This window comes from Euprymna scolopes, chromosome 15 (genome assembly GCF_053919585.1).
Source record: "Euprymna scolopes isolate OS-2025 chromosome 15, ASM5391958v1, whole genome shotgun sequence".
NCBI lineage: Eukaryota > Metazoa > Mollusca > Cephalopoda > Sepiida > Sepiolidae > Euprymna > Euprymna scolopes.
In genome coordinates, this window is record NC_136496.1 from 47,923,656 (window position 1) to 47,947,433 (window position 23,778).

Here is a 23,778-nt window from a genome sequence, read left to right on the forward strand (position 1 = left end):
AGAAGCAACACCACCCTTGCTGACAGAGGGGGACACCAGAAGAAGCAACACCACCCTGGCTGACAGAGGGGGACACCAGAAGAAGCAACACCACCCTGGCTGACAGAGGGGGACACCAGAAGAAGCAACACCACCCTGGCTGACAGAGGGGGACGCCAGTCTCATACCCAAGACCAAGGAGACACAACGGCCAAATAAATACAGACCAATATGCTGTCTTACAACTACCTACAAGCTTTTCACTGGTCTGATAGCCGACAATATATATGACCACCTATCTTCTGGGACCTACCTTGAAAAAGGGGAGACAGGGTGCAGAAGGAAATGCCTCGGTACCAAAGACCAGCTATTAATCAACAAGACCATCCTAGAAGACTGTAGGAAGAGACACAAAAACCTGAGCATGGCATGGATTGATTACCAGAAGGCATTTGACAGCGTGCCACACTCATGGCTACTTCGGTGCCTTGAGTTATACAAGATCCACCCGATAATTAGACAAACACTGGCTGCTCACCTTCAGATGTGGAAAACCACAATATCATTAAATCACAACGGAGGAAAGACCACCATCCCTGAAGTAAAAATAAAGAGGGGAATATTCCAAGGTGACAGCTTATCTCCTTTACTCTTCTGTATGGCAATAGACCCACTAAGCAAGCTCCTGAATAAAAATCAAACCGCCTACAATTTGAGTCAGGGGCGCCATCGAGATCCAAGCAAGAGAATAAATCATCTGCTCTTCATGGATGATCTTAAGCTGTATGCTAGCTCTGACACCGATCTGCACCAGCTTCTGCAGATAGTACACACATTCTCCAGTGACATCGGAATGAAGGTTGGGCTAGATAAATGTGCCAAGTGTACACTCAGAGCTGGGAAGAAGACCCACACAGAAAATATGCAGCTTAATGAAAACATCGACATCAGGGATCTAGAAGAGCATGAGCCTTACAAGTACCTTGGCATTGAGGAAAATGAGAACATACAACATGCTAAGATTAGGGAGAAGATTAGTAAAGAATATGTACGCCGTGTGAGGAAAATATGCAAAACCCAGCTCACCAATAAAAATAAAATTACTGCCATAAACCAGCTTGCTATGCCAGTAATAACATACAGCTTTGGTATCATTGACTGGCCACAAAAATACATCAACCGGCTAGATGTAAAGACACGGAAGCTACTAACGCTTCATAAAATAATATATAGAAATCAGTGTCTACCAAGGCTGTATTTGCCCAGGGGAGAAGGAGGTCTGGGACTCTCAGAGATCAATCATCAACATAGAGCAACTATTGTGAGCACCGGTCAGTATCTGAGAAGTTCCCAGAATGACACCCTTTCAATAGTATACAGATATCAAGAGACAAGAGCCAGCAGAACAACATCAGTCACCCAGCTGGCCAAGCATTTTGGTCAGGGCTGTCTCTCAGATGAGGATGAAACACCAAACAAGTGTGCTACAGAAATAGCAAGAAAGAGCCGGCAGAAATATACCGAGACCTTTCAACAGATGAACCTTAAAGAATGGGACCAAGATCAGCGTGCAAAGTATTTTTGAGGGAACTCTCTCAGGAATACATAGATAAAGAAGGTTCCTTGGACTGGCTCAAAAGATCAGGAAAGGGTCATAATGGCTGCTCAAGACCAGGGATTGATAACCAATGCATTCAAGAAGATGGCAGGTATCAGTAATGACAAATGCAGGTTCTGCCATACAGAATTGGAAAGTGTTGGTCATCTGATATCAAGTTGCAAAGTTCTTCTAGGGGACGGCTACTATATGGCGAGACATGATGGAGTATGCAAGTATCTCCATTGGACCATCTGTAAAAAATTAAACATCCAGTGTAGCAGCAACTCCTGGGAACATCAACCTGAAAGAACAGTTGGAAATAACTTATGTACCATACATTACAACCATGTAATACCTACAGCCACCTACCTTGAAAATGCTGCTGTGAAACATGACATAGTTATATGGAATAAGTCAGAGAGAGTTGCAACCTTGATTGAATTGGTTTCTAATGTGTTCCTAATGATGGCGGCCTGAACAGAGCTGAAAGAGAGAAACAGACCAAATATCAAGGTCTCATGTACGATATGAAAAGAAACTGGAATCTTAGGGAGATATCAATCATACCAGTTATCATAGGTGTTACATGACTTATGAAGAAGAACCTGAAGTCCTACCTAACTAATATTCCTGGTGAACCAAGTGCAAAAGAGATCCAGACAATTACACTTCGGGGAACAGCGAGGATACTAAAAAGAGCTCTCGGTTGGTTTCAATAAAAAGCGGGGCAATGTTGGCAGCTGGTTTGGCTGCCCCATACCCAGCATTACAATCTTCAAAGGAAGAAAAATGAAAAAAAAAACATGACCAATCGCATGCAGTTGTGTGGTTGCAAACCTTGCTTTTATGCAGTCCGTATTTGCTCTTTTTAGAACTTTCACTTTTGCTACAATCATTCCACCTGCAGTCCGATCTTTTGTGCAGTATGTGAGAAGCAGTTTACCAATCTTTGGATATGTTCCTCTTCATGTGCCACTAGGGCAGTATAATCTGCGAATAATAGTTCCGTGATCAGTACTTTACAGGTCTTGGTTTTCGCCTTTAGATGGGCAACGAATTTCTCATCTTTTCCTGTGCAGATATAGACACTTCTGTGTATTTCCTGTTGGAGTTGCAGTTTAAGAACAGTTTACTTTGTTCCATGATTTCTCTCGAATCATTTTCCTGATTTCCTACCATAACTTTTCTTATGATGCCTTCATGGAACTGTTTCACAATTTCCACAAAGTGGTCGGAGCATCTGAAAATTCTGAAAATCCTCCAAAGCATTGTTCTGTCGACCAGAAATCTATAAAGACCATGTATATGTCCCGATGTTGCTCTATAGCCTTTTCCTGTATTTGTCTGAGGCTGGATATTGTGTCAATTGTTGATCTTTCTTGCCTAAAACTGCACTGTGATTCGGTAAATACTGCTTCTGTTAAATGTTTTTAAAGGATTTTGGTCATTATTTTTCTATTTATTAATAGCAGTGATATGCCACGATAGTTGTTGCAATCCCTATGGTCACCCTTGTTCTTATAAATGGAGATAATAATGATATCTTTAAACTCTTACGGAAGGTTATGGATCACTAGCACTCTTTTATCAATTGGTGGAGTGTGTTTGCCAGCAATTCTATGCCATACCTGTAGATTTCTGGAATTTTGTCGATTCCAGGCAATTTAACTTTTGTCTTGTTTATGGCTTCTATAACCTCTTCCATTGTTGATCCTTCATTCATATCTTGCTGAGGAGGGAAGGCGGTAACGTGGTTTAGCATGTTTTTCTCCATAGTTGACTCCACATTTAACAATCCATCAAAATATTCTCTCCATCATTGGGTTATCTGTTTCAGTTCGGTTATGGTATTGGATCTATTTGCTGACAGCTCATTTAGGCCTTAGGTCCATATACTTGTTTTAAAAACCTGAAGAAACCAGCGGAATTATTTACATCTGCCGTGTTCTGCATTTGTAGAGCCTTTTGAAGCCATCTGTTATTTTCCATTTCCCAGAGATTTTGTTATATAGTTATTATTATTATTATTAGACGATACCACTTGTGCGCGTATGTTACGTGAGTTCTTATTAGTAATGATATGAGTCTTAGTGAGAGTTCTTGTCTTATTACATATGATGTTGTATCTTAGAGAGAGATGTGTATGTAATGACATTTTATAACACAGACATATAATAACAATACAATTTACCTTTTTGTAGAAATCACAAACACAAAGATGAGCTTTATCCAAAACACATGATGAATTTATTTAATACGACCGGTCGGGATTTCCTCATTAAGAACTCAAAGTTTCACATCTTAGTTTCTGAAGTGACGTCTCGCTTCAGACGTCCGCCTGTCTCTGTCTCCCCTGACTGTCTCTCCTGACTGTCCCTCTGACTGTCTCTGACTCTCTCCACGACCAACTAACTCCCACCTCCTATATTGAGAAATCCATGCATCCCGGCCACGTGAGCAAAATTCACGTGTTTCAACATGCGCGACTTTGCACGTTTTCGACATTGATTTCCCAATAACCTATTTTTCTTGTGTTGTTTCCACAAAGGAATTTAACCTACATATCTAATTTATTTAACTCATATTTTATTATCCACATTCTTTTAACAATTGAATAGTTTATTTATTATTTATTTCATCCGAATTAACAATTTACTGGACATTCCATTTAAACCTATTGTTCTTTAAAACTTATGTCCAGGGTTCGATTTATGCTTTCTCTTATTTTCATTTTAACTAATCTCTCTATTTTTATACTTACATGAACAGGGGACACCCCTTATCATGTAACAATTTTTCTGGAGCTGAGATCTTGCTTTCTTTAATTTCTCTTTGTTAGCTGTAGTTGGGTTACTTAGCTTGTATTTCAGTGCATAATTTCTTTCATCGATATTCTTTCTGGTTTCATAGTTGTTATCATTGAACCAGTCAGTATTTGATCTTTTGGTATAGCCAAGTGCCTCTACAGCTGCTTCGAAAGTTGCTTTGTTCAGTACTCTCCCCATTTCATCAGAGGATACTTCTTCTGTGTTGCAGTTGTAGTTTCTTCCACTTTCCTCTGACATTTTTCATTTTTCAGATGTGCAATGTTCAATTTCCTTTTACATAGGTCTATTTTTCTGTGTTACATTGTTTAATATCAAACTTAAAGGAAAAGTATATGAGGTAGTGGTCAGTGTATCAATCAGTGCCCTTCATTGATCTTATGTTTTTGACCTTCTATAGGTCTGACAATAATGTAATCCAGCAAATGAGGTCTTTTTTATCTGGCATGTGTCTATGAGAAGTAATTGTTATTTGGCTGCATGAAGTAGGTGTTTGTGATAGCCAGTTCAAGTTCTGAGCACAAGTCAACAGTTGAGTTTTGTTGACATTTGCCAAGTGTTGTGATCACTTCTGTGGCATTAAAGTCCTCGAGCAAGATTAATTTGTCTGCTGCAGGAACCTCTGTAATTATTCCATGTATTTCGGAAGAGAATGCTTTGTTTTCTTCATCAAGGTATGTCATTGTTGGGGCATATACATTAATGAGGGGGATACCATGCAGATCTTCAGGGTCATGATTCTTTCAGAGATACTCATACTCTTAGGTGCTTCAGTGAGCTTGTCTGGCAGTGGCAAACACTACACCTGCTCTCTTTGGCTAACCCTCAGGACATCTCACCCAGAAAAATGTTCTTCTTTGCTCCCTTAGTTGACCCTCTCCACTGAATCTTACTTCTTGGTGTCGTGCAATATCTGCATTAATGTTGTTCAGCTCCGGGCTGATAAGTGATTATCTTCTACAGGGCATCTTAGTCTAGCATTGTTTGTATATTTGAGGTGGCAATTTTGAAATTGTATTTGTTTTTGTTTTGTATTCTAGTATGTCAACCACTAGTATGGAGATCTACTGCCCATGGTTTGGCAGTCAGATTTGGGTTTGAGTGAGCATTGGTTTACCTTGCCTTTTCTAGAGGCATCCCTTTCTAGGGCAAGCAATGCTGTCCCTAAATAGGGTTGCTTGGTCACTCATGCAGCTATCTTGGGATACTGGCACCTTTTCAGTAATTCTTGCGACCATCACACATGAATTGCTTGGGAACACAGGTTGAATTAATGGCTTCCAGTTTCTCACACCTGCCACTGTCATTTATGTACCATACATTCATTGCCACAAGACTTTTGCACCCCCCCCTTGTTTTTACAATAATTGGTGCTTCATATGTTTCACACTAGCTTGCTGTGCTGTAATCCAGTGGAGCACAGTTGCGACAACTGGCAACACAGGAAGCCACAGCTTGTAGCTGAAAGTAACCCCTGTGGAACATACAGTTGCTCTATCGCGTCAACAACTACACTTTATCTGTTATACTGCCGGTGGCTCGGTCTCTGTAGTAGCCAGTGTATTACTCGCGGTCTCTGTAGCCAGTATATTACTCGTTAGTTCCCATATTCCAGGTGTGCTACATCAAGGAATAGCCTTGGGCCCGCCACAAGAGAATTTGCCTACATAGACTGGCGCCAAAGACTGTAGTCTACAGAGCTTGAAGGCTCTGTATATATATATATATATATATATATATATATAAATTCGTATTCCTATCTGTTTGTTTGTTCACAAGTTGATTAATATATACAAAAATCCATTACTTTATCATATTATTCATTCCTATATATAGTATGATTATTGCAAAATATAAGACTAAAGAGGTGACCTCATTTGCATATTACATTAAGGAAAATCGACTTTATTAAATATCGGTATATTAGTTATTGTTTATAGTGAGAGAATTATTTTAAGTGTTCTATTTAAGTTTATTATTTAAATTTTATTTATATTGATAACATATTTAATTTATTTTACGAACATCGATTTTTTTTTTTTATGAATCGGTTTGAGTTAGTACGAATGGTGTTCTTTTTCTTGTTCTTTTTTCGTTTGAGTTAGTACGAATGGTGTTCTTTTTCTTTTTTTTTTTTTGTTGTTTTCTTTTTCGGCGGATATTAAAACTAAAACCTTTCAAGCATTATTTTTGGAATTAGTTTAAATAAAATAATTTCCGTGATTTGGCAATTAACGTGGTCCAGTGAATTTTTATTTTAAAATAAACAAACAATTCAACTACGATTCTTTATTTAAAACAAAAATAAAAAACTTTCGTTTACGTTTTTATTCCAGTTTTTTTTTTTTCTTCACATTTTTTTGACATTGTAAGTAATATTTTTTTCTTTTTAATAACGCAATAAGTCATAACTCCTCATTTTTATAACATAAACATTCGGTTAACACAAATTCTACTTTGGTATTTTTTAAACTGAATTATTTACAGTTTGTGTATGTTGCAACAGACCGTTAACAAATCTTTCTAGACTGAGGTAGCATAAAAGAAATTCACTTAAACTGGAATATAGTCATAAAAAGGTGCTCGATATCTGGAGAATAACTTCTCTTCGTATCCCTTCGGCCAAAATATTTGGTGGAGAGTTTGTCACATATTTCTTTTTTCGGATGAAGTGTTTTCATTTGTTCTTTTATTTTTGACATTTTTGTTGGGGTAACAACGGAGTTGACATATAATAATGAAAAGCTGCTCAATATTCTTAGTATTGCAGGTGTGGCCAACCTGAACTTCATGTCGGCCCTGGCAACGCTGGGTATCTATGCTAGTATATATATATATATATATATATATATATATATATATATATAACTATTTCATTTATTCACATAAATTTACTATACGAAAGTATAGATTTATGCGTAAACTTTAAGTATTTACTTCAAAAGTGCTCAATACGTAGGTAGAGCTAGTTAGTAATTTATAAAATATATATGGCGATTAAGCTACACTGAATATTCTGCGTTTCATCCAACTATAGGATTCGTCAGGCTTATGCGCGAATTCTGTCGTTGCTTCTTGTTTTTATATATGTTGAGGATTACTAGTTGGCCAATTAGCCTTTCTAGTATCCACCGCGCCCCTTCCTACCAGCCAATGGGCAAGCATTTTATCAAACAAAGGATCTGTTTTAGAACTAGGTTAGTGGTTTTAGGTGGCCGTTCTCCTTCTTTTTTTTTTTTTTTTTTTTTATATATACATATAAATATACCTATGTGTACACAATAATGCACATATATATATATATATATATATATATATATACACATATGCGTGTGATCGTTTATGTATATTCATGTTTATTTAATTTATTTGTTTGTTTGTTTTCTATTGTTATTGTTAGTTTTAAAGCTATTTTGTATCGCTATCCTAGAGTAAGTTTTATTTTGTGAACACAGTTGTTTGCTATTTCCCGCCTACAGTTTAATAGATTTTGAGGTTCTTTAAAGTACAGGATAGAAAATTTTTCGTGGAGGCATAATTTACATGGGTCGTCTAAATGTCTGCATGTGGTAGCTTGTCTTATTATTTTCCATTCGACTACCGGCGAATGTCCGCTTTCTTTGAGTTCCCAGTATTTATTCGCTAGTGTTGTTTTTATACAGTGTTTTTTATTTTTGAATGTGCTTTTGTGGTCATAGTATCGGGTTTTGAAATCTAAGGAAGTCATGCCTATGTAATATTTCTTGTTATTCGGGTTTTCTTTTGCAAATATTGTGAACCGTGTTCACAAAATAAAACTTACTCTAGGATAGCGATACAAAATAGCTTTAAAACTAACAATAACAATAGAAAACAAACAAATAAATAAATTAAATAAACATGAATATACATAAACGATCACACGCATATGTGTGTATATATATATATATGTATATATATGTGCATTATTGTGTACACATAGGTATATTTATATGTATATATATAAAAAAAAAAGAAAAAAAAAAGGAGAACGGCCACCTAAAACCACTAACCTAGTTCTAAAACAGATCCTTTGTTTGATAAAATGCTTGCCCATTGGCTGGTAGGAAGGGGCACGGTGGATACTAGAAAGCTGATTGGCCAACTAGTAATCCTCAACATGTATAAAAACAAGAAGCAACAACAGAATTCGCGCATAAGCCTGACGAATCCTATAGTTGGATGAAACGCAGAATATTCAGTGTAGCTTAATCGCCATATATATTTTATAAATTACTATATATATATATATATATATATGGCTCATTCCATGTCAAATCAACAAAGTGTTAAACCATGTCTGACATTTTTTTTTTTTCAAATTTCCTACACTTCTAGATTTCCATGGAAGGAATTAAATGGCACCTGTTACACATTTCAAGGTCAAAGGTTTCCTTAGATATGACCTTGATCTTTTTATAAAAATGTGAATTTTTATGAAGAAATTACCAACTTTAAAAGACAATATCTCTTGTTTATGGGTCTACAAAGTTCATTCATATATCGTTCTAAAGTACTTGGATAGATCTACAGTTTTATCTGGGGATATCTTTTTTTCAAGGTCAAATAAAAAAAATTGACCTTAACCTTTCACCTGAATTATCTCAAAAAAATGTTATTTCAACTTTTTTTAAAAAATTTGGACAAAAGATTTGACTATCTTATGACAGTATATATTCAAAATTTCATGATGGGCACTCCATTAGAACTGTGTCTACAAGCATTTTATATAAGTGGGCAAAATTCGAAATGGCAGCAACTAGTACCTGCTACTTCATATGAAAACATTTTGATATATAACAATATTGGTCAAGTTTGATATCTTTGTAAAGCTATTTTAATGCTGATTAATATTTACTTAAAGACCATGGTCACAAAATCAATATAAAAAAAATTCTGTTGATGAAACTGAATTTTCTTTATTTTTTTTTTTTTTTATGCAACACAGATTTAGTTATGGAAAAACTGATATACTAAAAAAGAATTTCGAAAGGTGTTAAGAGTTAATTAAATTATAACATAAAACGTGATCTCAATGGTGAACCTTTTTTTTTCTCAATGATTGATATTCTAAATCTACAAAAAAGCAATTTCTATTGTTTATGGTTATATTTTTCAATGAAAAATTTTAAAAATGAATGTTCTGAAAAATTCTTGACTTGTTGAGTTTTATGCAAATTTTGGTTGTGAAGTCAAAATAATATTTTTTTTAGAGATCAAACTGTTTTAGATTGACTTTCATACTTTTTCTTATACAACACAGATTTTGATACAGAAAAGGGATGTAACAAAGAATTCCAAAAAGTGTGTTGAGATTCATTAGCATCAAAAGAATAAACATTTGATGTCAATGGTAAACTGTTTCTTTGACCTTAATTGGAATTCATTTTTTGAGATGAGCATTATATATTAATTTATTTTTATTTCGGACTATTAGTCTCATCTTTATTAGTTGTTGTTTTTTGATCTTTTTTTTTATTATTGGTTCACAACGTTTCGGCCAACTTCCTCTGGCCTTCGTCAGGTGGTAACCGCGGCGGATAGGAACTTCGAATCTCCCAACTGCATTCTCAGCCATCACTGCCATCCGTAGTTGTTGTCGTCTCATCACATTTTGACCAATTAACCTCTGGCACGCTTTGGGTGGGATTGAAACCGCTATCTTCAGACAATACTCATCTGGAACCGTAGAGATTCAACGTCTCTATCAACTGCACCACAGGCCCCGAAGGACGATCAAGGTTGGATTCTTTGATCTTATAAATCCACGTTTATTTATTATCTGATCTTCCATAGTCGGGTCCGTACCGATTGGTATATATATATATATATTATTCCTTAATTGGAATTCATTTTTTGAGATGAGCATTATATATTAATTTATTTTTATTTCGGACTATTAGTCTCATCTTTATTAGTTGTTGTTTTTTTATCTTTTTTTTTTTTTTTTTTTATTGGTTCACAACGTTTCGGCCAACTTCCTTTGGCCTTCGTCAGATAATAAATAGACGTGGATTTATAAGATCAAAGAATCCAACCTTGATCGCCCTTCTGGGCCCGTGGCGCAGTTGATAGAGACGTTGAATCTCTACGGTTCCAGATGCACATTGTCTGAAGATAGCAGTTTCAATCCCACCCAAAGCGTGCCAGAGGTTAATTGATCAAAATGTGGTGAGACGACAACAACTACGGATGGCAGTGATGGCTGAGAATGCAGTTGGGAGATTCGAAGTTCCTATCCGCCGCGGTTACCACCTGACGAAGGCCAGAGGAAGTTGGCTGAAACGTTGTGAACCAATAAAAAAAAAAAAGATCAAAAAACAACAACTAATAAAGATGAGACTAATAGTCCGAAATAAAAATAAATTAATGTTTCTTTGACATTTGACACGCTAGTGATACACTATATCCACAGGAAATCAATCTGTGTTCACTGTGATACATTTCAAAATGGAAAATGAAAAATCTGTTTTACTGAAACATTTTTTATAATAACGAACTTTAAAGTATTTATTTAAATTTTTCTTTTTAAAATATTTGCATTTTTTATCTCATTTTTTAAAAATTAACTGTTTCAGTTATTGGATCAGCTGAGCTATGAATATCAGAATACAAAATCGATATACTTGGATGTGATGGATAATAGAAAGATGGAGAAGGCCAATTAGGTTGTAAAAAATGTCAATTTCTCCTCTCTATTATTTGGATATTTTTCAAGTACACATCCTAACCACCAATTCCTCTCATAAAGTGCTGTCACAGATTTGTTAATGTCTTTGCACTCCACATTGTTTTAGTTTTGTGATTCTAACTATCCTTCCTTTATTTTGTGTTGATATTGTTTTTATTTCCACTTCTCTCTGAGAGACAGGAATGAAAGTATGTAATTTCTGTGTTCCTATAATCATGAAGGAATTGTTAAATCTGATGTTTGCTTCCTTTGTCCATTCTGCAGTTGAGGAATATCAGAAATCTATTTGAGAAATATTTTGTAAACTTTGGTAATAATACTGTTTTTTATCTTTTTTTTTTGTCAATAATTTTGCTCCTATATTTTCAGCTCCAATATACACAGCTGAAGAACTTGTAGTGGCATACAAAAAGGGTTGCGAATTAAATGGTGTGAAGCCATGGAACAAAATAATTCAACAACTTTTGGTAAGCTCCATTTATTGTTCAATATTATATACTTAAAACAATAGATGTATGTATGTATGTGTATAAATATTTCACTGATAAACTCTTAAAGTATTGGTCACATAACACCAAAATTAATAGAACTAATAATCATATGCCAAGGATGGTTCATAACGAGTAAAATCTTTGTTTGGATGAGTAACACATACAGACATATATCGGAAAGTTGAAATGCAAAATGTTCATTTCAACTTGCTGATATATTTTTATGCATGCTGAAATTCAGTTTCTTCAAGTCGTTTGATATTAAATCTTTCTTAGTTACCTCTCAATAGTTACATTGGTAGCAGCAGCACTGTTTTGGTTTTGATTGTAGCTGATGGCACCAAAGGCATTTTTTTATTTTTAAACTTTTGAAATCGCTACTATATATTAGGTACAATATAATATTCAATAAAGAATTGGCTCTGTAATAATGAATATGAAATCTGCATGAATTAAAATATATTTAAGCATATTTTATGACCTGACAAAGCTAGGTATCCTCTCCCTCGCGCTAGTTATTAATAAAATATGTTTCATTTTCTTGGGATTCATCTATTACTAGCAGGACCTTTATCCCAGCATTGGCATGGATGGAATATAAAAGAATGGTTTAACTATAAAAAATATGTTAAATTTTTTGTGCTTTTACAGAATTTGAAGTAAAATAAACTTTGGTTAGGATTAGTTTAGGTGAGCGGGGGGGGGGGGGGAACAATTTAGTTAAAATTCTGTATAAGTGCCAAAAATATTTTCAAACTAAAAAAAAATATAATTATAAAAAAACATTTTTTATTGTTAAAAGTTGTTGAAAACAAATACTCCCCCTTCCCACTAAAAAAATATCTTTCCTAAACTATAATGGGAACTGTTTTTTTTCTTCTTTTTTTATAAACGCTAGTTATCAGTTTTCGATTTCCAAACTGACACTAAGTAGATTCTTCCTATGGTACTGTAAAAACATTAAAAGTACCAAGTTATAGTTTCAGTGTAAACGTGAAATGCCGAAATGTAGCTTATGATGGAAAAGTATAGTCTTTATAAACAAATGAAGAAAAAGGTAAAATGATAACTTAAGTTCATATTGTGTAATTAAAAATTAATTTTGAACTTTATAGGCTTTACTCGGCTGTTTTGTAAAAATGGCATATTTTTGTCAAAAAAAGGTATATTTTTGTCATCTAATTTTAAGTGTTTCACATGTACAAAAAAACTTGCTATTATTCTAAAGTTTCTGTACATTCTTTATAATAAGTTACAATACAACTCCTAATTGTGGGATGTGGTAAAGAAAAAATCTAAATTATATTATTTGTAGTATTCGTGAGAATGAGAAATACAAACTGTGGAACCAGAACAATTCAGATGGACTTTAAAAGTTTCATTCACTTTGTGGTTTGTTTTATTACTAAGGGTAATTAGGTTAGGATAAAAGAACAGTTTGGTTCTAATGGCATCAAAGTACCAAAAATATTTTCAAGCAATAAACATTTTAATTATAAAAACCAGTTTGATTGTTTTAAGTGTTTATAAAAAATTGTTGAAAACAAATTATTAATATCTTGCTGGAGCCTGTACATCCCTAAACCTCCTGCATAAAATATAATGGAATTTTTTTTTTACAATTTCTGATTTCCAAACTGAAAACCATCACAAAATAGACTTTTTCTGTTACCATGAAAAATAACATTAAAATTGCTGAGTTATAGCAAGTTTCAATGTAAATGTGAAACACTGAAATGTAACTTATGACAGAAAAGTATAGTTGATATCTTTTCTAAACAAAAGGCTAATTTCAGAAAAATGATAACATAAGTTTATATTTTGTAAGTAAAGAAAAGTTAGTTTTGAATTTATCATTTTTTCATAGCCTTTTCTCAGCTGGTTTATAAAGATGACAACTATATTTTTCCAACCTGTTATATTGCAGCGGCTCTGTATGATATGAGTGTATACGGCACCAGAAGGAATATGTTGTATTGTCGGGGGTTCCATATGACATGGACGGGTGTATATATTATGTATGTGTGTCTAACTTGTGTAATGTCTTGTTGTATAAAAATTTTAACAGCAGATACATTTTAACAACAGACATGGCACAAAAGGGACAAATAACAGTTCTCTGGAGTTGTAACATCAAGTCAATCGGAGAAACCTATCTGGACCATCCCTGATCTTTTTTGACGGATCCTTGAAAACAGCTGCAAGGAAGGTTCAATCCCAACAAATCCCATGTCTTTTCTGCAACTTTTATTTCCAATGTTTCCTCAAATTATCTTTTACCAAAACTGTACCTAAAGTCCATGTCACTTTAAAATGACCTCTACATAAGTCATCAAACTCTAGAGGTCAGTCTATTTTAATAAGTTGTTTGTTCTATATTCCTTAATTTACTAAACATCTTAACATAAACAATTTTCTCTATAAATATTTATTTTGCGAAGGCAGCATTCTATTTTTACAAATATTACAATAATCATAATAATCAACTATTATAATTTCATCATAATAATCGACCATTTCAATAGTGTATGATGTTTTTCGCTAGACTAACAACATAATAATATCAAGTTTCAGGCATTTCATGTTTACAATAAAATTTGCTATAATTCTAAACTTAATGCTGTTGTAATATTTTTTTTTCTTTAAATAAAGCCTGGTTTAATTCAAAAAGATGAGTTATTAACTCTAAGTAGGAGTGAAGAAAAACTCTTGTTACATTATTAAGGTTGGGGAGGATGAAGGACAGTTAGTGAAACCAAAACATTTCAGCGCAACTTTAGAAGTTTGATTTGATTCATTTTGTGTTGTTTCATTATAAAGCATCTTAACACAAAGCTAGCAGTTTTAAGCTGTAGAGTAAGTTTATGTAAAGAGGTTAAGAATACAAAATAATCCATACATATTCCAGAATGTGATTAAATGTCTTAAAAATTGGTATAAACCTGTTTTTGTATAGCCTGTAATGTCCAGTACAGACAAAAAGAATAAAGAAAGTAAATGGCTGCTGCTTCTCTTTATATATTTGCAATCTTGTCACTTCATATGCAGATGAGGTGTTTCCAGTTTAAATAAAAAGCCTGATTTTTCAGAGACTCGCTTGATTTGGATTTGGAGTAGCAAGTTTTGACAGCAATGTGTCGAATTTAACCCTGGAAATTGTTAGTTGAAAATGCAGTATAAGGCAAGTGTAGAATAGTTAACACTTGATTATTTAACCACAAGCTGTTTCGGCAAAACAGAAAAAAATGAGTGAGCAAGTGAGATTAAGCAGTGACATTCTGAGGCCGTTTACTGGAGAAGGTGATAAACTAGTGCTGGCTGCAAAGCTTCAAAAGATTGATTCTGTTGTATCTGGAGGAGAATGCAGAAATTGGAGAGAATAACCAGACTGATGATGAGAGCATTGAGAGAAGATTAAAGACAGCATTTTTGGAGGGTGCTTTTGCGGCCTCTAATAAGCTCAGAAGAATTACCTGAAATGAAGAATCAGTGGATGTATATGCATCAGAAATAAGGTGACTAGTAGGATTGGCTGGATATATGGGACAAAGCTTTAAGGTCTTCTTGTGTGAGCGTGTTAATGACCCTGGTTGCAGCCTTTTTCATCTCCTCATCTCATAACCAGAACCTCTAACCTCTAAGGTTTTCCCTGAGCTTAGGGAATAACCAAAAGTTACAGGAGCAAGATCTGGACTATAGGGAAGGTGAGGAACTGTCCTGATGCCTATCTTGATCAAATAGTCTGTGACAACGATGGAGTTGTGGACTATTGCATTGTCCTGATGAAAATGCCACTGACCGGATTTGAACTGGTGCTACCAGATCAGGCTGCCCTGTGGCTTCCTGAGACGAAATGCACCTACATTGACGTTTTTTTTTTTTTTCTGATCCTTTTTGTAAAACTTAATTATGTTCTGCAAAATCAAAAACAAAAACAACAGCCTATCTCCCTCCCCTTTTTATTTTATTTTTTCCTACCTTACTCCCGGTCCTGGATATGACCTTAAACTACATCCGATGGTGAGGTCCGGCTTACGGGCTTGAGGAGTGTGGAGCCACCTCTTAATTGCCATTGCTCCCAGGTCCACCCTGACCCGGAGTGGTAGTACCTGTTAGGGTCCCAACTATGGGTTAAATAGAAACAGATTTTAAAAAGGAAAAGAAACAACAAAAAAGAAAGAAAAAGAAAACAAATATATTCTATTAAATTATTTATTTATTTTTATTTTTTTAATTTTTTTTTTTGCCCTGTTGGTAGGGCATGAGAACAAACCGACTGCCCCCCTGCAGAGGGTAAAAATCCCTCAATGGGGCAACCAGTTAGCCGTGGGTTGCTACCCGTAATGTCTTAGAACGTGATCCTGGTGATTGAGCGAACCTAAACCAGGATACAAAGAAGTTTAGGCACCACAACACATTATTTTGGCCTTTACTTCGATTAGACGGGCGGTCGGAGAGGCCCGATCCGACCAATCGGCCAGTCACGCCAAGCCCCACCATATATTGCCCATTCCAAAAACTCACTACTATCACAACACATCCCCCCCTCTTCCACAAATAACTCTACTCCCTAATATATGATGGAAAGCGGTGGCTGAGGGTCAATCGATTAGGTGTGAATATCGATGACGAGGCTGTAAACCCCTCAGGATTGCTACAGATCCCATAGCAATATCAAGAGAGAACAGATAATCATTATGATACCACCAAAGTCGGTTATATCATCATTGTATCCACAGGGAGGCTGGGCGAATGGGTTTCCCCCCAGGCTCTTCCCAAATAGTACTCCGAGGTGGGTGGGGAACAAAGATGACAAAAAAAGAAAACAAAATATATGGCTTATTCCTCCCAAAAACCACCCAACCACCTAAAGAGAACCCACTCTGATGTCTCTGACATCAGTAGCTATGACGAAGAGACGATCAAACCAAGGAACTCAACATTTGTAGTAATAGACACTCCTTTGAGCAAACTATCACCTTTTAAAATTGAAAACAATCTTAAAACTCTAAAACCAAAGTCTATTAAAAAACAATTTAATGGCAGCCTACTAATAGAAACCCATAACGAAGATGAAACTAAAGAAATATTGAAACTAAAATTATTTGAAAACATCAAAGTCAAATGCTACAGACATCCAACCCTAAATACCTGCAAAGGAGTAGTGAAAAGCCACGAACTTGCACTTTGTCCCTTGGAGGAAATCAAGACAAACTTACAGAAACAGAATGTGTTAGATGTTCGTAGAGTTCAAATAAAAAAAAGTGAGAAAATCGATACCAATACATATATACTAACTTTTGATTCCCTCACCATACCCAAAGAAGTGAAAGTTGGATATATGAAAATAAATGTAGAAATTTATATTCCAAACCCCCTCCAATGCTTCAAGTGCCAGAAGTTTGGACACCATCAAGATCGGTGCACACGATTACCAGTGTGTGGAAGATGTGGAGAAAGCGGCCCACACATTGACTGCAGAAAAGATTTCAAGTGTGCCAACTGCCTTGGAAATCATGGCGTTGGCTGTAGATATTGTGAAATATGGAAAAGAGAAAAAGAAGTGACCAAACTAAAACATATAAAGAATATATCCTACCCAGAGGCCAGGAAAATCATTGAAACTAAAACATATGCAGATGCAACTAAAAAAACTACTCCAATCAACAATCAAAATGGTCATATACATGTAACGGATACAACTGACAAGAAAATTGATGTCCTAAGCAAACTAATAAAGGAAATGAAAGAACTATTAAAAGAAATGAGGAAAATGAATAGTGCAATGTCTGCAACCAATCCAAGGATAATATTAAGTAAAGACACTACTGAACCACAAAAAGAAACAAAACCACAAACCATTTCTACAAAAACAACTGAACAACCATCAAACACATCACAAGCCAGAAAAGAATCAAAAATCCCCCCAGACAAAAAAAACAAACAAACAAAAACAGGAAAAGAAAGATCCCGATCTATATTTCGAACAGGGACTCCGACAGAAAATAGATTTGAGGGATTGGAGACGATGGAAGTTGAACACAATTCCAAATGATGAACAAAATATTACAATGGAATATCAGAGGGATAAAAGCAAGCCAAAATGAACTCACATTATTAATAACAAATATGAGCTCAGCACTTGTCTGTCTACAGGAGACCTTTCTGAAAGAAAATAATACCATCAACATAAAACACATCTTACAACTACATAAATAAAGATATGGACAGAGCTTCTGGAGGCACATCAATACTCGTGAAGAATGAAGTCCCTCAAAGGCAAATAAATATAAACACAAACTTGCAAGCAATTGCAGTTTTAGTGACTCTACATAGAACTATAACACTTTGCTCAATCTACATCCCTCCAAAAGATACAATCAACGAAACTGAGATAACTCAATTAATAAAACAACTCCCTAAACCCTTTTTTCTACTAGGAGATTTCAACAATCACAATGTAATATGGGGAAGTAAAGAAACAAATAAAAAAGGAAAAGAAATAGAAAACATAATAAATAAAAATAATCTATGCCTCCTTAATAATCAAAACTACACCTATATGTACCCAGCAACAGGTACTTTCACCGCCATCGACCTTACCCTATGTGATCCTTCCATATATATGGACTATGATTGGAAAGTACACAATGACACCTGTGGGAGTGATCATTTCCCAATCATCCTGGAAAGTCTAAGTACTAGTACTGAACAAAAAACACCCAAATGGAACCTACATAAAGCGGATTGGGAAGACTTCCAGGAACAGTGCAAAACCAATTATCGAAAAGAAAGATTAAGATGACCATTTGAACTACTTCATTAAAACACTCACAAACATAGCAAATAATACCACACCAAAAACAACCAAAACCAACAATCACAACAAACCTTGGTTCACAAAAGAATGCAGAAAAGCCATCAGAGCTCGACGAGCTGCCTTGAGAAAATTCGAAAAGTACCCAACAAGCGAAAATCTGGATTTCTTCAAAAACAACAGAGCAAAAGCCAGACGAATCATAAAGGAATCCAAAAGAACAACATGGAGAAATTATATATCCAAAATTAATGTGAATATTTGGTCAATCAACTCTGATGTTCTGACTTAATTACTCCTTCCACACCTCTCATCTCTGCCTTCCTTGAATCTCTTATACCACTCAAAAAATTGATGCTCGATTCATGCAAGATGGTCAAAAAGCAATGTGTGGCATTTTTTCCAAGTTTAAAAATAAAATAGAATTTTATTATTGCTTATTGTTCTTCTAAAGTGTCCTGGTCACATCCAGATTTAATTTGCTAGTATGTTGCCATAAGTGGTTGTAAAATTATTAGTGTTGGGACGATTAATTGGAATTTGGAAAATTGGAACTTTTGGGGAATCGTAAAAAAATAAGCCTAATTTCCAATTCCAAAAACGATTCTTTGCTTTTGAAAACTTAAGTTTCCATTGCTGGTACTACTGGTAAATACTTACTGTTTTTAAACAATTAGTAAGACTAAAATCTATAGATCATAATATAAAAATATGATGTAAGTGTATTTTATTTTTGTAAAATAAATAAAATAAAAATTGAAACTTTACACAAATTCGCTAGGTACACTTTGGAAGAATGCATTTTATTTACAGTGTTCGAAAAAAGATGTTAAAAGTAGCAATACCAGACACCTAACGTTCAGTGCTGGACAAGGTGCTACTGAATTTGACACTTATAGTCTTTAAATCAGTAATAAGTACATTTCTCCTACCTCCATCAAAATAAAACTTAACTGGATTCACAATAAAATTTACTTTAAAATGGTATTTTAATATCTTTGTTGTTATTTGAAGAAATCACTATTTAAATTTGACTATTAATGATGAAACCTGCCAGCATAGCATGCCCACTGTTGGTATCACTTTTTGCAAATAAGCGGTCGGGGTGTGTTGGCATAAATACTCTAAGTGGAAGTTGTACCTGTCGTTTTAGTTGTTTTAGCTAATCAGGGGAAAAAATTATCGTTGCTACCGAATTTGAAGACAACATGTACATCTTTCCAGTCAAAAGTTAGAATATCTCAAAGTTGACGCTTTGTGATACAAAGATAAATAATGTTATTTAATAGTGAAGAATATAATAATTTGTTTTGTCCTAAAATTTGAAAAGAATTTGGTAAAAACTTTTTATGCACACATCAATAGAAATAGTGACAACTGCATATAAACATGAAAATTGTTGTGTTGTGACGTGCACAAAAAAATCTGTAAGCAAAATGTTTGTCAACTAACTTACGCGCATAAAGTATTCATTTTTTTTATTTTTGTTATTATTTAGAAAACGTAAATTTTTAATTATGGAAAGGAAAATATTTAAAAAAAAAAAAAATTATTTGAAAAAGAATGACCGACAATGACCACTTCTTTTATTTGGTCAAGAACAAATATATCTTTTATATAAATAAAACAGTAGACGTGTGTGTGTGTGTGTGTGTAAATATCTAACAGATAAACTATTAAACTACTGGTCACATAACATTGAAATTTTCACGAAATAATATTCATTAACCAAGGATGGTTTATAGCGAATAATATTTTTGTTTACATGCATGAATAACGCATACAGACATCAGCAAATTTATATGTAAAATGTACATTAAAATCGAGCATACATTTTTTTGCGACCATATGCATGCACATACTTAGAGAACACAACATTAGGCTGGAACGCTAAAGGTTTTCATTTAAATTCTAGCTGATAACACCAAGTCTTTATTTTATTTTTTTTGTATTAATAAAAAATAATGAAATAATACATAAATTTTACTTGCGGTTTGGAATTTGTAAACCTATATATCTTTTATTTTACGATCTCATATTTATTTCATATATATTTTTAAGTGGGGGGCAGGGGATGATACGGAATCAGTTCTGAAAATGGTTGAAGCAATTTATGATTTCATACTTTATTTCTTATATATTTTTAAAAGAGGGATGAGGGAAACTGACATTCGGAATATAAACCGTTTTTTTTTTTTTTTTTTTTTTTACACAGTGATCACCACTTATCAAGGCCCGGAAGCCACTCAGGGATAAGGGTTATTGCAAGTACATTACGTTAGTGAGGAGATTTGATGAAGTGTTTAATTAGGGGGGCGGTTCATTAGGAATTTGTTAACATTAGACTTGAAGACATCCAAGTTGTAGTCCGGAGGGAAGCAGGCAGATGGAACAGAGTTCCACAGGCATGCAGTTCTAAGAAAGAAGCTTTGTTCATGAAATCCGCGTTTTGATTTAGGCACAGATATAGAGTGGGGGAAACTTTTCACAGTGGATTCAGCTAGACGGGTGTTTTTCGTGAAAGATTGGCGAGGGGGGACCAGGGATTGGAGTTCAGACGAGCCCCTGCCATGAAAATAACGATAAAACAAGGATAGGCTCGCAACGTCTCTTCTGTGGGAGAGGGGTTGCAGGGTAGAGAAAAGGGCATCTCCCACTAAACCACAAAGTCTATTTTGTACTCTATCAAGGCATGATAGGCTGTTTTTGGCAGCTCCTGCCCAGATATGGCAACAGTATTCCATCCTTGGCCGTACTTGGCTTTTATATAGATAGAGAATTGCATCAGTAGTGAGATATCTTCTGGAGCGGTAGAAGGATCCCACCATCTTTCCAGCGACCTTGGCAACAGACTTACGTGTTCCATTACAGAGTACGTGTTCCATTTCAGATCAGGAGTAAAGGTCAAACCCAGAAGCTTGTCAAAACACGGGGCCTCACCCAGACGAGAGCCATCCATCACAATTGATGCCAGCTGGGGATCAGAGCGTTGATGATGCTGAAATAATAGCGTTGTTATTCAGAAATCCATTATTAATATAGGAAGCGTATGTTTTCAACTATTCTGTACATTCATCTAACAATTTAAAAATTGAAAAATGGCACACAGGATACGGACTGTGCTGTTATTATTTAGAAAGCAATTCCTTATATGGAGAAAGGAAGGTGGGTCAATTCACCAAGCCATTGCACCCACCGACTCCGAATTACATGAAATTTGGCACAAATATTCCCCTTCATGAGTTGGGAAAATTTGCCAAATTATTTGGTCCTAAACCTTACCGTTTGGATTTTAGGGGGGTGTAAAATTTGCATATTTTGCTTCCAAATTTATGCAGTGAAACCGTAAGGGAATTCAGTGTTTTATAAAATAAGAAAAAAAATTACTTCCACTTATTTAATATTTCTGAAATTTGGTAGAAAGAGCATTTAGGGACTGTAGAATCCAAATATCTAATTATTTTAACCCCATACCTGGTAGAAAATAAAATTTTGCTCTCCCAAAAGCATGTCCTTCAAATCATCAATTTTTTACCTATGTAGCTTATGATCAGTCTGGAGAAAATATGTCCTCTTCAATTTTCATAATATTTTGTTTATAGCATCTACTATGACTGCTTAAGTTCTCAAAACAATTTTGTGAGGGTTTCTAGCCTACTTTAGGAGATATGGGCCTACCAATTTTATAGTTTTTTTTCTATGTTCAGTAATTCAGTGAAAGATTGATAAAGACAATCATCCTAATGCTCCCAAACTCCTCAAATGTTCATATTGTGTTAAGTAATTTCTTAAACTATTCAATAAGATAGTCTTTGTTAATTTAAAAAGAAAATAATTTAAATATATTTTGCAGATATTGCATTTTGTATGATACGGATAGATTGTCTTCAACAAGTGATAAACATTGACTCATGCAATAAGATCAACACTTTATAGAGTTTTTGTTGATTGCATTAAACATTTTTTTTTTTTTTTTTTTTTTAGTTTTTCAAAAAGTTAATTTTATTAAACTAAAACCTTTTTTTTTCATTTAGAAGAAAGTGATAATAAAATGTATTTTTCATTAGTTTAAAACACTAAGATTAAGCTACACTGAGCAATAAATTTTTTGTAGACTATTGGTTAAACATAAGATATCTGATAGGTAATAATTGTAATAAGTTTAGAATTAGGCCAACTGTGAACTCTGAATGACCCTCGTTTGACCCAGACTGGAACTTGTCTGTGGCACCTAAAATATTTATTAGTCACTTTTCCTCCAGTATCCAAAGAGAAAGGTGGCATTTTCCTACTTGGATTTTTTACTAGCACACAGAATAATTGAAGTAGTTTTTTTTTTTCAGATAAAGATGAATTGTTCTATTTGTACTTAGCTAACAGTTGAAACAAGTACTAATTTATTCCATGATAAACAGGTTGGATTAATTTCAGTGGATCATTTGAATGCAATGGATATAAAAATTATTGCCTATAGTACAGGACTTGATAAGGATAAAATACAAACTATCTGTGACCATCACAAGTAGACCTTGTTAACTAAGTATGAGTGGCTTGAAAAGAGTTGTTGCAATCCATTTAAAAATCATAAGAAGCAAATTAAAGGCAGTTTGAAAGCAATTTCTTTGAAGTTGGCAGATAAAGCAAAAGCTAAGTTGTTACTTATTCCAAGCGAGAAACTCTGCCCTAATTGCCGAATACAAATCAGCAAACTTCTTGATGATGAAAAACAAAGGTGTGTATCGGATGAGGAAATACAAGAGCTTGATGCAAGTACTTTGATGGAAACAGAGAAGACAAATATCAATGAATGTTTCTCTGCTATTGGAATTTCTCCAATGAAAACAAAAGGGCTTCATGACTCTGGAAAGGCTTTCTTTTGCAATACAAAGAATTAAGACCAAAGTCAGAAGGTCATTAAACATTGACTAGCAATACACATGAAAAAATTGAAATAGCTTGAAATATTTCAATATTGGTATGCATAGAAAGAGCTTGATGAGCTAAGAAAGAATCTTTTTAAATTTTTAAAATCTGATTAAAATTAAGGAAGTTATGACTATTTTTGTGCCTCACGTTTGAATATTTTTCCCTCTTTAAGACTATATGCGTTTCATCACATTTTTACACTACTTTTTCAGTAAATGTCATATCTTTGTTAAAACACAAGACTAAGAAATGAAATTTACCATATAAGTGTATTTTTGTACAAGGAATCAGAATATGCGACTGAAAATCTCCCAAAGTTTATGGTTTCCAAATAATCTGCAGTAAATGTGCATAAATATGCAGCAATTCCTTAAAAATGCCATGTATCCATAAACAGAAAAGAAGTTGGAGAATTCATAGTTGAATTGTAA

General features: G+C 34.4%; 1 protein-coding gene across 3 annotated transcripts in view; it reads left to right on the forward strand.

Moving 5' to 3' along the window:
• LOC145293819 (uncharacterized) overlaps window positions 1-23,778 on the forward strand; it is a 248,040-nt gene that overhangs the window by 19,792 nt on the left and 204,470 nt on the right. For all 3 annotated transcript variants that reach the window (XM_080140444.1, XM_080140445.1, XM_080140446.1), the window contains exon 2: window positions 11,483-11,580. In XM_080140444.1, coding sequence (XP_079996570.1) covers window positions 11,483-11,580 — 98 coding nt within the window. The remainder of the gene's footprint in view (window positions 1-11,482; window positions 11,581-23,778) is intronic.